This window comes from Canis lupus, chromosome 9 (assembly GCF_011100685.1).
Source record: "Canis lupus familiaris isolate Mischka breed German Shepherd chromosome 9, alternate assembly UU_Cfam_GSD_1.0, whole genome shotgun sequence".
In the NCBI taxonomy this organism is placed as follows: Eukaryota; Metazoa; Chordata; class Mammalia; order Carnivora; family Canidae; genus Canis; species Canis lupus.
This window is the reverse complement of record NC_049230.1, coordinates 31,858,703-31,874,237: the sequence shown is the minus strand read 5'-3', so window position 1 is coordinate 31,874,237 and position 15,535 is coordinate 31,858,703. Positions and strand designations below refer to the sequence as shown.

At 48.0% G+C, this 15,535-nt stretch overlaps 1 protein-coding gene across 15 annotated transcripts in view; it reads right to left on the bottom strand.

Annotated features, from left to right (window-relative positions):
* Nucleotides 1-5,774: 5,774 nt before the first annotated feature.
* Nucleotides 5,775-15,535, bottom strand: part of AKAP1 (A-kinase anchoring protein 1) — a 36,365-nt gene continuing 26,604 nt past the window's right edge. For 12 of the 15 annotated variants that reach the window (XM_038547817.1, XM_038547813.1, XM_038547814.1 and 9 more), the window contains 6 exons: nucleotides 14,030-14,207; nucleotides 12,454-12,604; nucleotides 11,951-12,018; nucleotides 10,555-10,628; nucleotides 10,258-10,320; nucleotides 9,460-9,698 (listed from right to left, as the gene is read on the bottom strand). In XM_038547817.1, the coding sequence (XP_038403745.1) occupies nucleotides 9,624-9,698; nucleotides 10,258-10,320; nucleotides 10,555-10,628; nucleotides 11,951-12,018; nucleotides 12,454-12,604; nucleotides 14,030-14,207 (609 nt within the window). In that variant the 3' untranslated portion in view covers nucleotides 9,460-9,623. Of the gene's footprint in view, nucleotides 9,699-10,257; nucleotides 10,321-10,554; nucleotides 10,629-11,950; nucleotides 12,019-12,453; nucleotides 12,637-14,029; nucleotides 14,208-15,535 lie in introns of those variants that run through there. The other 3 variants (XM_038547810.1, XM_038547822.1, XM_038547823.1) reach the window with 3 other exon arrangements.

The following is a 15,535-nucleotide window of genomic DNA, read 5'->3' as shown; positions in this document are numbered from 1 at the left end:
GAGTTCAAATTTATTTGTATTATTATTTTTTAAGATTTTATTTATTTATTCATGACAGACACAGAGAGAGAGAGGCAGAGGCACAGGCAGAGGGAGAAGCAGGCTCCATGCAGGGAGCCCGACGTGGGACTAGATCCCTGGTGCCCAGGATCACGCCCTGAGCTGAAGGCGGCGCTAAACTGCTGGGCCACCGGGGCTGCCCTAGAGTTCAAATTTAAGAGAGCATGAGTTTAGCTATGGAGTTAATTGAAAATGCATATTCCCAGTCCCATTAAGACTTTCTGGGTAGGGCTCATCAATTTGCATTTTTAACAAGCATTCCAGGTAAGCCCTGAAGCAAACGGCCTGAGCCCCAAATTGAGAAACATTATCTGAAAGACTGTGACCTCCTCTAATGGCGTTCCTCTACCCAGGGCTGCCCTGCCACTGACAGGAACCATCAGCGATGTGCACACGTCCACCAGCCACCTCTTAAAAAGCAAAGGCACACATGTAACTGATCATATCTTATTTAACCCCATAACCAAAATATTTCATTCTTTTCCTTTAATCATACTTTTTCTCTCAAGGTGCATAGTTTACACTTACAACACATCTCCATCAGGACAAGTCGTGCTTCAAGTGCTCCACAGCCACACATGGCCAGGGACTACCATGTCGGACAGGACCACTCTCGATGTGATAAAACTTGGAGCAGATGGAAATGTTCTACGATCTGCATTTAGGCATCATTTATTGAATACATTCCACGTCCCACCAGGCCCATGCTAAGTGCTTTTCATGCTTCATGCCAGTCATTTCATGCCAGCCCTCTTAGTGATCTCAAGATAGAGACAATGCTAGGATCGTCCACTGCCACCACCATGGCCACATGTCCAGAGGGCCCAGAGAATGCAGAAGGAAAAGCCTAGTGGAAAGCCTGAGCTCAGCTCCTGAGCTGATTGGACTGAATCCAATCAACAGGACAAAGTGGATTCGGGGGTGGGATTGTCCTGGAACCACACATCTGGTTAGATAGGATTCATAGTGGCAAGCAACAGAAATGGATTGGGGATTACCTGGAAGGCCACTGGGCAAAGCAACAGGACACCACCCAGAAGGACAGAGTGCGGCACTGTCTTTCAGGAGCAGGATTCTCAGTCCCAGAAGCACATCAGAGTCACCTGGTGAGATTTTTCTTTTCAGGATTTTACTTTTTTTTTTTTTTAATTATTTATTCATGAAAGACACAGAGAGAGGCAGAAACACAGGCAGAGGGAGAAGCAGGCTCCCCGCGGGAAGCTTGATGCAGGAATCCATCTCAAGACCCTGGGATCACAACCTGAGCCGAAGGCAGACACTCAACCACTGAGCCACCCAGGAGGCCCAAAGATTTTAGTTTTTTAAAAAATTATTTAAGTAATCTCTACACCCATCATGAGGCTCAAACTTATGACCCTGGTATCAAGAGTCGCACACTCTACAGACTGAGCCAGCCAGGGCCCCTCCTGGTGAGCTTTAAAAAACCCCAATGTGCAAATAACTATGGAAGTTAAACATATTCCCACCTTATGGCCCAGCAGTCCTCCTCCCGGGTACAGGCCCAGGACAAATGAATATATACATCCACCAAAACCCCAAGGATGAGTCACAGCAGCTTTATTCATTACATGCAGCAGAAGACACATATCTTCTCGGAACTCACAGCGAGTGGAAGCAGCATGATGCAAAAGTACTTGCTGGGTGATCCTATTCATCCAAAGTTCCAGAATAGGCAAAGCTAATCTTACCATAGTAAAAGAATAATGGTCATCTGGGGAGAGGATTATGGCCAGGAAAGGGCAAAGGGTATGAGAGGAACTCCTGGAGTCCTCAAAATGTCCATCTTCATCTGACTACATTTACCCGGGTGTATCTATGTTAAGTGCATCATGCTCTACCCTCAAGAATTGTGCACTTTGTTTTTTTTTAAAGATTTTATTTATTCATGAGAGACACAGAGAGAGGCAGAGACATAGGCAGAGGGAGAAGCAGGCTCCCTGCGGGGACCCTGATGTGGGACTCGATCCCAGGACCCCAGGATCACGACCTGAGCCAAAGGCAGATACTCAACCACTGAGCCACCCTGGTGTCCCAAAAATTGTGCACTTTATGTACCATACTCCAAAGGTAATAATTTTACCAAACATATCTCAATGCCCAGGCTGCAGCCCAGAACAATGCAACAATCTGCATCTCTGAGAATTGAGGCACTGGTAGTTTTAGAAGCGATTCCAGTATGCAGCCAGAGTTGGACACTACTGCCCTAGAACAGAGCTTCTCCAACTTGTATGAGCACATAAATCCCCTGGGAGTCTCATTAAAAGGAAGATGTGGGTTCAGTCCGATGGGGTTTGGGATTCTTCTCCCAGGTGCTGCCAGCAGGCACTCTGGGATTGCAGACCACACTTTGCTACACAAAGAGGGTCTTCCTGGTCGACCCCGGGTTCTGTGCCCACCCTATGTGAGTGGAGGGTTTGTGCTGGGTCACCCTACCAAGAACAAGGTTTCTACCAGGAATGGGTCTACAAGACACAGAGCTGCCCACCGCAGGGAACCTCAGGTACCCTGAAGACTGTGATTCTCAAAGGCTAAAGGTTGGAAAAGAGGCAGGAAATACTAAGGCCGCATTTAAGTTTGATTAAATAGGGGAAATATGCAGGAGTGTTTACAGTGGGGAGGTCGGCAGACTTTTTCTGAAAAGGACTAGGTATTTTTGACCTTGCAGAACATATGGTCTCTAGGCAGGTCCTCATGTTCATGGTTGTAGCACAATGGACAATATGCAAACCAATGCCCGTGGCTGTGGACCAATAAAACTAGAGTTAACTAACACAGATCTGGTTTGTGGCTAGAGGCTGACATTCTGCTGTCATTTGTGTGTGAGGGATGGGCCGTCTTGTAGAAAACACGAGAAACTAAATCATCTCCCCTGGAGAGGAAACGTGGAGGCCTGGAGGACACAGCAAAGAGACACCTCTCACTGGTGATCTTTATATATCTTTGGAATCATGAATTGTGTGTATCACCTATTTACAAAAAATGAAAAACACAAAGATAGGACTCCCACGCATGATGGATTTGCAGCCAGCCTCCTGTGAAGATGTGCTCTTACCATCTCTTTCTCCAAGTGTCCACAAGCCAGAGCTACAGGACAGGCCCCATCTTGGGGGAAGGATGGTGGCCCTCGCTATGCAGTCGCCCCCCACCACTTTCACCTCTTTCCTCCGCCTTCTCTTCCTTCAAGGTGCCATCCTCTGCAAGGAGCCCTCCCAGAAACACAGGAATGCTAGCCTCACTCATCCTTCCTGGCAACACGGCTCCTTTGGCCACCACAAGGAGCAGCAGAGGCTTCACACTCAGGTTAAGAGCAGAGCCTGGAGTCTGGAAGGCTCGGTCCCTGCCCTGGCTCTACTGATTTGAAGCCTGTTTCCCACCTCACCAGTGGTTGCTGGGAGCCCCTAAAGAAGTGAGGGAAGGCACCTCCACGGGAAAGCACCATCTGTGTAGAGGTCACTGAGCCCACCTCCCCGGGGAGAGATGCTTCCTAATAGCCAGTGTCTGTCTCATCCTGGCAGTGCCCCAGCGGGATGCTTGGCATACAGCAGGCACTCAATGGAGAGAAAGACATCAGTGGAACCTGACAGAGCTCCTGCCTGTCACCAAGCCAAGCAAGCTGGAGAAAGGCAAGAAATCCATCTCGGGTTGAGGTAGGAGGTGTCTGCCTTCCGGGGCCTTCCAGGGCTTCTCAAATGGCGTCTGTCCGACCAGATGTCAGCCGGGCCTATTTCTAGCAACAAACAGCCAAGATCTCACCTGGATAATTTGCTTTGTAAAAATACAAAGTAAGTCAGCCTCATTAACAGAATCTTCAGGAAGGCTCTTATTTACGGGACAAATCAGTCTAAAGGCAAAGCTGGCAAGTACCTCTGTGTTGATCTAATTCACCCCCACGTTTTATGGATGGGGGATGGGGAGAGGGCCAGAAACATGGTCCAAGCCCCATGGTCAGAGCTCTGAGTCCTCAGAGGAAAGGTCGGGGACCCAGCAGGAGGGACCATTGATCAGGACAGGCTAGGACAGGTGAGGACAGGCTGCAGATAACACGCAGTCTCAACCTCGGGTGACTGGTGACAGAGTTGCTTTGCACACCAACATCCATGGGGGATTGGCTGCATCTCTGTTCTGTGACATCGTCTTCATGCAGGGACCCGGGTACATGGACTAGGCTCCACCTGCAACACAGCCATCACTGGGAGTGACAAGTGAGTCTGCCTTGGGACATGCACTGCCTCTATCTCCCTTTCACTGACCATGCCTGAGCGCAAAAGCACGAGGATGCACAATCCTAACTGCAGGGAGGGAGGATAGAATTTTTGGCCAGGAGACCTGCACTCCAGCAGAGATGCTCAGCCTAATAACTGTTGGTGTTGTCAGGACAAAAAGACAGAAATGTTCAGATGTACAAGGTGTTCTGAAAACCAAAAAATGTCAAAAATAATACTCCAGACAAAAGTGAATCCAAATAAATACCTCGGGAACAGCTATGTAAAAAATAGTAGGAGCAGTAAAGCCGGCGAAACAAAGTTGGGCCAAAATGTTTGCTGGTAACGTGACTGAAGCTTAACAACACCATTCTAAAACTCTTGAGATAGAGGCATATGGGAAAAAAGTTTGGAGTTCTGAACTGGATTCTAACTAACCCTACCAAAACCCAAGTGTGGCATGCACACTTGTAGGAAGAAAGGCAGAAATCTTTCTGCTGAGTTTCTCTTTGGAGGGGAAAGGAGGCCTAACTACATGATATTAAGAGCAATATAAATTCAAAGTTACTGGCGAATAACTGATATCCGCTGATAACACAAACACGATATTAAATGCTAAATTTAGGGGCACCTGGGTGGCTCAGTCGGTTAAGCATCTGCCTTTGGCTCAGGTCATGATCTCAGGGTCCTGGAATCAAGCCCTGCATCGGGCTCCCTGCTCAGCTCGGAGTTTGCTTCTCCTTCTTTCTCTCCCTCTCCCGTTCCCTTCCCCACTTGTGCTCTCTGTTCTATCAAATAAAATCTTTAAAAAACTAAAATAAAAATAAATGCTAAGTTTACTACAGGGAAAAATTCTGATCGAGCAAATGAGAAAAGCAAAAGCAAAACAAAACCCAAAACAATTAGAAAAGAACAGAAAAATGAACTAAATGGCAAATATTACCACAGTGACCACAATGAAATCAGATTCACCTTCTTAGATTTCACTGAAAAAATTTTTTAAATTCTAGTAGTGTGCTGTTTATAAGCCATCCACTCACCTCATTAAATAACAAAGAAATAAATAAAATTTAAAACAAAAAGCACCAAACAGAATACCACAGATATTTGACATTGATGAGAAAATATCTCCCATGAGATTCTTTCAGAAGTTTCCAGTTAACGGGGCACCTGGGTGCCTCAGTGGTTGAGCATCTGCCTTTGGTTCAGGTTGTGATCCTGGAGGCCTGGGATCGAGTCCTGCATCAGGCTCCCTGCATGGAGCCTGCTTCTCCCTCTGCCTAATGTCTCTGCCTCTGTGTGTCTCTCATGAGTAAATCAATAAAATCTTTAAAGAAAAACACAAGAATTTTCTAGTTAAGAACAGAAAAATGTGACAATACCAAAATCTTTTAATGCACTTTTCTTGGGAATGGAAAGTACAGACCAAAAAAAAAAAAAAAGGGGGGTGGTAGTGATGGGAGAGGGCAAGAAAGAAAAACTAAATAGCAATAATTTACAAGCTCAATTTAATATATTACATAAAGCTTTATAACAAACCAACATGCATTACTTTTTCCAAATGTCGGTAAAACATTCACCATGATTGCCTTTCAAAATAAAAAAATCATGCTAAAGGTCATCTGGAAAAATAAATGTGCAAAAGAACCTAGAACTTCTCGAATCAGATAAGGACAAACATAAACATAAGGCGATCAGTATGGGTGTGACGGTGATCAGTGGGACAGTCCGGTACCCAACATGGCAGCCACTGCGGCTACTGAGCTCCTGAGCCATAGTTAGCTGAGAAAAGACAGCTGGAAGGGTAAAATATACACACAGGATTCCCAACACTTGGTGTGAAAGTACTATAAAATCTCATTGATATGTCTAATGTGTATTACATGTTAAAATGTTGGGTTCAACAAACTATTAAAATTTCACTTGGTTTTCTCTTTTCTATTGAGGCTCCTAGAAAATTTTAAATTATGCACGTGGCTCACATGTTTCTCCTGGACACTGTTGGTCTAGAAACAATCCAGATATTCTATTCTCTGTCCATATCACTGATGACATTTGCCAGTGGAGATTCTTTTCCCTTTTTAGATCATCAAAGATTAAAAATGCTCACTCTGGCCTAGATGCTACATGTCATTCCTGGCTTTATTTATATTTCTTACATTTTAATTTCTCATATAAGCACAATGATAGATCACCTCCTGCCATGGTGTTTTTCCCATTCTAAGTTGTAAAACTTTTCTGCAGGCTGATGATTTAATGACTGTAGAGTTTTTACCTGGGGGTGTGGAATAAAGCATAATCAATTCTCACATTGCTTCAGAGGAGCCCTGGTTGGGACCTGCCTTGGGGCAACAGCCTGGCTTTGAGTGTCCAACTGCAAACCACTTTCTAAAGTCACCATCTGGGGCACCGGAGTGGCTCAGTGGGTTAAGTGTCTTCCTTGGGTTCAGGTTATGAACCCAGGGAGCTCTCTGCTCAGCAAGGAGCCTGTTTCTCCCTCTCCCTTTGCCTGCCGCTCCCCCTGCCTGTGCTCTGTCAAATATATAAAATATTAAAAATATATATATATAAATGAAGTCACCATCTATTTCCAGGGTCAGTCTCTGCCTCACTGGGGCATCATGAAGACCAAGTATTCCCTGCAAAACAGCACACTATCTGACACAGTAAACTCTCCATCACTCCAGCCACTCATCTTGATTTATCTTAAACCTGTGATGGTTAAGCGGCATGCTTGGGGCTGCACAAGGTGTAGCAGGAACCCAGGATCCAGCCTCCATGCTGACACCCCACTGGGATCAGCCACCGCCTCTGCAGGGCCTCAGGACAGGAGGAGGGTGGGAGTGGGGGAAGCAGTTGAAATAAACACCTACAAAAAAAAAAGAAAGAAAAAAGAAAAGAGGAGAGGAGAGGAGAGGAAAGGAAAGGAAAGGAAAGGAAAGAAAGAGAAGAGAAGAGAAAAGAAAAAAAGAAATAAACACCTACAGGGAGAACAAGTTGGAAGCTCTAGCCTCCTGCACCCAGCATGCCACCTGTCTCCCCCATACCCCAGGGCAGGTGACCAAGTCTCCCTCTAGCACCAGGAGTTTTCAAAGTCATACTTAAGTTGTCCCCTGGATGTTAACTCAGAGGACATATCTAAAATATACTGGCTCAAAGGGCCAGCATCCAAACAGGGGAGGGAGGACCTCTATAAATCCACTCCTCTGTAAGAGCAACAAGATTATCAGCAAAATGGTCAAAATCAACTTTTTCCAAACTCTGTAATCTGAGAAGGGTGAATTCAAAGAGTGCATGCCCTTCACGAACCTCCAAACTCAACGTTTCCTCCCATATGCCAAAACCTCCTTAAATGGACCCATCCCTGAAGGCTGACTATAAGCCCTGAGCAGTCCACCTCCTCATCCCCATTGCCCCATCTCCCAGTCCTGGGGGCCTTGTCCAAAGGATCCTGACCCATCACTTGTCATCCTAGGGACTATCTCATTGGAAGCCCTTGTCTTGTCTGGATCAACTTGGCTTGGTCTCTGCTTATCCACCACCCTGTCCCCCACCAGCCACCAAACTAGCTTACAGGCTCCTACATACCCAGTCTGCTGCAGTGATGCAGAATTATACAGAAAAAGCTGAGACTGGTTGTAACCCGAGCTGGCCCACATCATACCCAAATAATGTTGGGATTAAAGATGACCTGCAACTACAAATACATGAGAGCTCACCTTGGGCCAAGCTCCATACAAGCAGGGGACACTCCCGTGATTTTACTTCATTGCCTTGAGGTTAGTCCCATGAGCTAGTCCCAGGCTCTTAACCACTTGTTACCCACAGCCAGGGGGAGTGGCTGCAGATCTGTGGGAGGATTCCTTCAGTGTGAAGGACCCTTGGGCAGCCTCCACTCTCCAGAAACCCTTGGAGGGTGGGAGAGCTCTGAGACATAGAGGCCCAAGGGCCAGAGCCTGCTCCTCATGTAGGTGTATAATCTTCCTACTACTGCAACAGATGACATTAATTCAAAGTTCTATTGAGAATGTAGAAAAGAAATGTAGAAACCAGTGCTCATTTAAATTCAGGCCTGGCTATCTGAGACACTCACTAGGGGAAGCCAGAGGAAGCTTGGCTGCCACCTTGTGGGGCAAGGAGAAGAAAAAGCTGGATGGAAATTTCTGGCTGATCTTCCATGAGCCCCAGGACTCCTTTAGATGGATCCCTCTGGCCCCCTCAGGGCTCCTTTCCATGGGCTCCTCCAGCCCACCACACTCAACCACCTCCTCACTCCCCATTCCAACCCTCTCACCCTGGAAGAAATGGACTCAAAGCTACAGTGTATACAGTTCAAGATTTATAGAAGTTTAAGTTACTTTCTTATGTGGCACAATGCTGAAGCCAGTCTAAAAAAAGAATCAAACACACCACTGTAAGGTAATTCAAATGAGTTGATTTTTTTTTTTTAACAAATTTGTACAGGAAAAAAAAAAAATCCCCGCTCACAATCTATACCTTATACCCTGTCCAGTATTCAGAAAGCCACAGGAGGAGCTGGCAGGGGCAGCTGTGCTCTGCAGAAGTAACATCTGCTTACAGAAGATGTGGGGTGTGGAAAAATCTTGAGTTCCCTTTGTTCTCCAGTGTATCTTGTACAAAATATTACATTTTTTTAAACATATATTTACAGAGTTTGCACAAATAGAAAATGGTTACAAATTACAACCAGGCTTAGCAAGATAACAGTTCCCCTCCCCCACAGACCAAGGCCGGAGGTATGACTGCTTCATTATTTACAGATGCATTAAAAAGTCTGCCTTCTAGAGACCTAGATGAAGTGTATAAAAACTGGTTAAACATCATAAATTCATTTACGTAAGCTGTACAAGTAATCAATACCAATTAGTGATTTCATGTCTTGCTCCCTGAAGAAAGATTTTAAAGTAAAAGAAACCCTCTCAGGCAACACATCTCTTGGCCCGTCTGCTACAGTTGGTTTGGTTCTGAGTGAGGGGAAGAGGTGGGAAGAAAGAAGGGAATGGGGGTGAAGGGGTGGTAAAGGACAACCTGGTTGAGACAGTTTTACTTTCACTTTTTTTTTTTTTTTTTAAAGGCTTGGAACCAGGCTAAATCGACTGGCTTGTTAAACACCATCCTATGGCTTTGAAAGAACCCATGGTTCCCTCCTTGTCTCAGAGGAGACTTCTCAACATGACTACAGCAGGAAAAAAAAAGAAAAAAAAGAGGACTTTCTGGGGAAGATAACGCTTGTTATTCTGATGTAACGTCTTTGCCTCAGCACCAAGCCCAATTTCAACAGTGCAAAAAGACTCCAGAAGCGGCTGTGGGGGACGGGGGTCAGAGGCTCGCGTAGTAGCTGTCTACCCATTGAGCAAGTCCTCGCTCCACCAGCGACCGGTTTATCAACACCGCCTAGAAAACAAAATTCCCTTGAGAGCTTTGCCCACTGCACCTCGGGGCCAGTTGTCAAGCCAACGTGGGTTTTCCCCTCTCTCAGTCTCAGATAACCATCACACACTATAGGTCCAAGAGAAATAGGGGGCGAGGGACAGGACTCTTCTAGGCCAACAGGGGCATTGATTTAATGTTCCATCAGCATGAGGGCAGACTTTTCAGCACACTAAAGAAATCTAAGCTTTAACACCATGAAATGGGGTGGAAAACCCAGGAGACACAAGGTCCCGAAAGGTTTGGCTAAGGTCCAGGAGGACCACTGACATTTTGTTGCAGGGCACTGCGGGATGTGTAGCAGCACTCCCCAGCCTCTACCTACGTAATGCCGCTTACCATCACCACCCTCGACTGGGGCAACCAAAAACATGTCTCCGGACTTAATTAAATGTCCCCTGCAGGGAAGGGGGCAGTGGTCTATAGTTACATCCTCTGATTAGCTCAAGAGGAAATAATGGACGAGTCAGCTTCAAATCTATGACCGCTGGCCAGTCACCTGAAGGAAAAGAACAGAACTTACTTCATTTCCAACCACACTCCATAGCTGAATTAGAGGAAGGCCAGTAGGACTATAACTTGTCACCTAGAAAAACAACAGAAGCAAGCAAGCACGTTTAAAAGCTACCCCGTGCACCACTCCTTAAAGACTGCTGACCAACCCCGGTCCCAAGCCACAGAGGATAAAGCAATTCAAAGGTCAGTTCCCAAGAATCCAAGATCTTGGATAAGAGAGGCCGGGAGGCACTGCACAAGCCAGGCAGGAGGCTCCTCAGACAGACCCTGTCCTGTCCAGCCTGCCCACCTCCCACCCACACACCTGAGCCAGCAGCGCTGTGTTTCCTGTCATCTCGCTCATGGCTGCATCCGCTTCAGGTGAAAAGTGGTCATCATCTTTAAAAGGAAAAAGAAAAGCAGCATTTAGGCTTTCACTGAGGCAAAGTATTCCTGTCACTCACACAGCTTCCAGGGGCTTTCCGAGCGGATGTCTCAGATGCCGCTTCACCTGCAAGAGCCACCTATATAGTAGGTACAGAGGCCAGGCCTCCACGGGGCTCCAAGCAGATACACCCACAGGGTCTCCACTACATGCAACCTGCTGTGGGACAAGAGTGAAGGGACAGGGACTCTGCCTTCAAGGGGAACATGCCACCACCACATTTAGGTGCTGACAGGGCTGAATCTTGTTCCACTGAGGCAGTGACAGCTGACAAATGCAGGTGTTCCCCCCACTTTCTAGATGGGGACACAAAGACAAAAGGGGATGGCCCAGTGGTAAAGGCTGGCCTCAGGTCCAGGCAGTGGCCACAGAGCACAGCATGGGCAAGTCCCCTGCTAGAGGGCAGGGCATGGGGGTGGCACTCTGCATCAGCTTATGCAGTTACACACAAGGACGGAGACACAGGTTCACCAAGGTCTGGGGAATGCCTGACAGAGGAGGGAGCGCTTCGGCGGGCTTGGATACACCGTGGAGAAATGAAGGGGAACTGGACAAGTGCAAAAGAAGAAAACAGAAGGAGGCCATGGCCCAGCACTTGGGCCGGCAGGATGTAGGCAGCCTTCAATGCATCTAGCGCATTTCCCGGTGTGGACCATAGAGAAGAGTGTGGGATGATCGCACTACCACCTACAGATACAAAAATCCTGGTCACCGGTAGCTGCAACTTGACCACCATCCACATATCAGTTCCTGGGTTATATAACTCCTCAAGGACAGATACTATCCCACTTTCCAGAGAGTTAAAAACAAAAAAACAAAAAAAGGTTGGGGGGAAGATGAGGATAATAACTTGCCCAGGACCACTATGCTAGTCCCTCTGGGGATGGGGTCAGTGTAAGATCCCACACAGGTGAGTACCGGCAAAGTCCCCGCAGTCCCCGCTGAGCAGTACCGTGGGCTCCCATGCCTGCCCTCCACCATGGATGCTAGGTAGGACCCTGGGTCTCGACCACGTTTTGGAAACTGCTTGTGTTAGAAGCCTCTCAAAGGCTGGCAGCCTGGATAAAGTCCACCCTGAAAGGTGCTGCTGGCATCACTGAGTATTCGTTAGAAATGCATGTCCTCGGGCCCTAGCCCAAATCTGTTCAATCAGAAACTCTGACAGGGGCAAGCAATATGTGTTAGCCTATGTCCTCCAAGTGCAAATAAGGGCTCTCAAAGAGAGAGACCTACTCTCAACCACTGTTCCCACCATGCCAGAGGCCCCATCTGTTACCTGACAAGGGCATCACACTGTCCAGAAGGACCTCTGCTCCCTGGAATGGCAGAGTCACAAAATCAGATCTAGAAAGGCAAGGGAGGAACACTGTTTATGAACTCACAGGCCAACTCCACTTCAGCCCATATTTACCTTGTGATATAGCGCTGTAGTGTAGCCTCCCACAACCCAAGACGAGGCAAAGCAGAAGCATATATGTTAGGCAGCAGGCCACAACTCCCAGCATGCCTGAACACAGGCCTCCCTGTGTAGCAACCTGACCTCAGAGCATCTGCCATCAAGCTCCCAGAGAGAAGCTCTTGGGGCACCTCTGCCACAAGAGGCCTTTCTAGCTGGGAGGAACAACATGGTCTGTTTATATCAGACTCTGCTAAACCAGAGTAGGCAGCAGAAGAAAGAGTCAACCTGTGTCCCAGAGTTGGTAGAACTGAGCCAGCTAGGCAGGAACCCCACACCCCAGGTACGCAGGGTGTGTGTTTGTCTGAGGAGGGTGGACCCACCGGATCTGCCGGAGCACGTCCACTTTCACTCTCTTATATCCACCGTAGTCCACATAGCGTATCTCCACTTCATTGCTCTCCTCATAGGAGGCCACCACTTGGGCTCGCCACCAGGCACCGTCCACGCCGGGGGCAGCGCAGATGACCGTTACTGCAGGTCAGGAAGAGAGCGTGTGGATACTCCTGGCATAGGGCAGGGCACCAAGGGTCACCCCAGTCAACACTACCCACCTCCCCACATCACTTCCAAGGGGCCGGTGTCTCCACAGGGCCAGGAAATAGCAAAGAGTCTCCAAAGCTCCCCTGGAGCCCAAGAGTGTATTAAGGGAAGGATCTGGATATGGGAAATCTGGCCTCCCATGTGTACTACCCAAAAAGCTCTCCAGACCAAAAAAGCACTCTTCCAGATCCATTTACTTTGAAACCTACAAAAGCCTTAGATGGACAAAGACGGATCAGAAGAAATCAAGTAAAATCCCAAACTTAGAGAATGGGGACTTACATTCTCTAGGGAAAGTCCCAGAAAGAATCAAGAACCTCCAAGTGCAGCAGATCTCGTTGGCCTATTAACTAGAGCCTGTTCTGGCCCGAGGTGACTCAGAAGTTGGTCAGAAGACTCCCAGGCTTAAAACTCGCCTCTTCTAGCCTTTGCTTCAGGAAGGCACCAAGAGCACAGGTATCCCAAGCAGCCACGACCAGGTAGCAAGTGTGCCAGCAGTCACCTGCCCTGTGGCCACAGGGCCAGGACAGATGGAACTACAGCATGAAGACCTGCACACATGGCTGACCACACTGGGTCCTGACCTTGACCCTTAAAGGGAGCCTTTGATTCAGTCACCTCTTAGATCCCAGTTTGGTCTTCACTGCTGGATCAAAGCAATATTAAAAGACTGACAATTAAATCCTATTTCTGCCACAGGTAGCTTCAAAGGTTTCCTTAAAAGCCTTGGTGCCCATCAGGGCACTCCAGGTTAGGAGTCCCTGACAGGAGTGGATGAAGAGATGTTCTGACATTGGATTCTTGCCAACAAGGGCGATAAGGAAATAGTGACAAAGAAGACTCAGGAGCACAGCTAAGTTTAGATCCCAGGTCCTGCTCTTATATCACCTGGGCAAGCCACCTGACTTCAGAGCCTGCTTTCTCCTTGGTTGCAGGAAGGTGAGACACCCCACCCCAGGGGTCTATTGCTCTCAGGGAGCTTCAACAAGAACTATCATCTGGATCAAGGACTTTACATATAACACACATAGAATCCAACCCTGATTCCTGAAACAATGGGCATCACTCCATTCAACAGATAAATTGCAGAGCTGGGATCTGAGTTCATGTGTCAAAACTCTACTCTAACTCCATGGGACTCTTGTCAGCCAATGGGAAGACCTTTTCCATTGGGATAGTTGGGAAACTCAGCCCAGAGTAACTCCACACTGATGACAAAAACTTAGGGATGCTGTTCCCATGAAGAATCCCAGAATGGCCTCCTCCTGGATCAAGACCAAGGGCAGAACAGGTCACCCCCAAAACTCCTCCCCTTGAGAACCCAAGGCTCCCCAGTGACCCTGGGGCAGCACTTACTTTCCACTGGGGTGGGCAAGGTGGGGATTCCTGGCTGAGAGTAGCACAGGTACATCTGCTGATCCAGGCTACGCAGTGCATGGAAAGTAGGATGCGTGTGCTGCTGCACGAACAAGTGCCCAGCGTTGACCTGGTTGACCACAATCACCTCCACAGTGATGCCATCAGGGAGCATGAGCTGTAGAGAAAGGGGAGGGGCAGCAGGCACTGCAGCAATCCTTCTCTTATGTTTGGATAAGCCTGAGGCCCCAGGGCAAGTCTCTGAACTGGCACATCTTTGTAAAGGGCATGGCAACCCAAAGCAACAAGGCACCCAAACGGCAGAAGTTCAAGGAAAACTATGTCAGCCATGGAAAGTGTGGCTCAGCAGCCCTTACCCTGCAATACCAACACTAACCTGTAGAGGAGGCCTCAACTCAAGGCTGGGCAGGGAGGAGCTAGCTGGGGAAGTAGTGTAGGGGCCCGGGCAGGGTCCCTTTCTCAAGGGGTCTGTAACACCCAACAAAGGCAAGGGAATGGGGGGCCACGGAGAACAAGTTACTGAGGCATAAGAGGTGGGTGGGCCCCAGGCCCCTGAGCCAGCATCCTTGGCCCTGCCTGCTGACTCCAGGAGCTGCAAGTCCAACAGGACCCCTCTACTCTGTTCTCCTGCCAGCAAGAACCCAATAGTCTGCGTCACACCATCTCCTCCTCTCTGCACGCCAGACCTCCTACCAACTCATTCCCACTCTGGGATTTGGAATGTAGGTTTTCTCAGTGGCTTGGCCCACATCAAAGACTTGTCCCTAGACACTAGTTTTCTTGTTGCCAAGTTACAGACCACATCTAGGTACTCTGGACACAGGAAGATGTGCCACCTTCCTGACCTTCATCCCTCCCTGGGGTGTGGCTGGTTGAAAGGCACCTGGGATCTCCTCTCCAGTTCTACCAAACCACAGAGAGTACAAGGGAAGGAAGCCATCCCAGCTGCTCAATTATTTAAAATTAAAGAATGGGTCTGGTCCAAGCCTGCTGGGGAAAAAAAATGCTAGGATTCAAAAGTAAAGCACAGAGTGGGGTCAGCCTGTTCCCAAATATCCAGAGGGAAGTAACAGGACACTCATTCCTCCTGCCATGGCACAAGCATCTTTGGAGTGGAATAATACAGAACCAAGAAGTCAGTCATCCCAAACAAAAGCGAGGGAGACAATTTTCTTGCAGCAGCCCATGTGTGAAGTATAGTCATCATCTCTGGTCTACAGAACTCTACAATTCTACCTGGGAGATGAGGCTCAAATAGAGCTGGCAGGATGCTGTAAGATCTTGAGCGATAGGCCCCAACACACAGAGGCCCTAAGATAGAAGCTTCCTCCTCCTGCCAAGCTCCAGGAACAACCTCCAAAAGAGCCACCTGGCTTCCAGGGCTGGGTGGGGAGAATTTCTTCTCCTTTATAATCTAGATACTTCCCTTGAGAAGGAAGGGGAAGGGAATTCTTCACCAGAGCCATTAGACCCAGCTCGACTAGG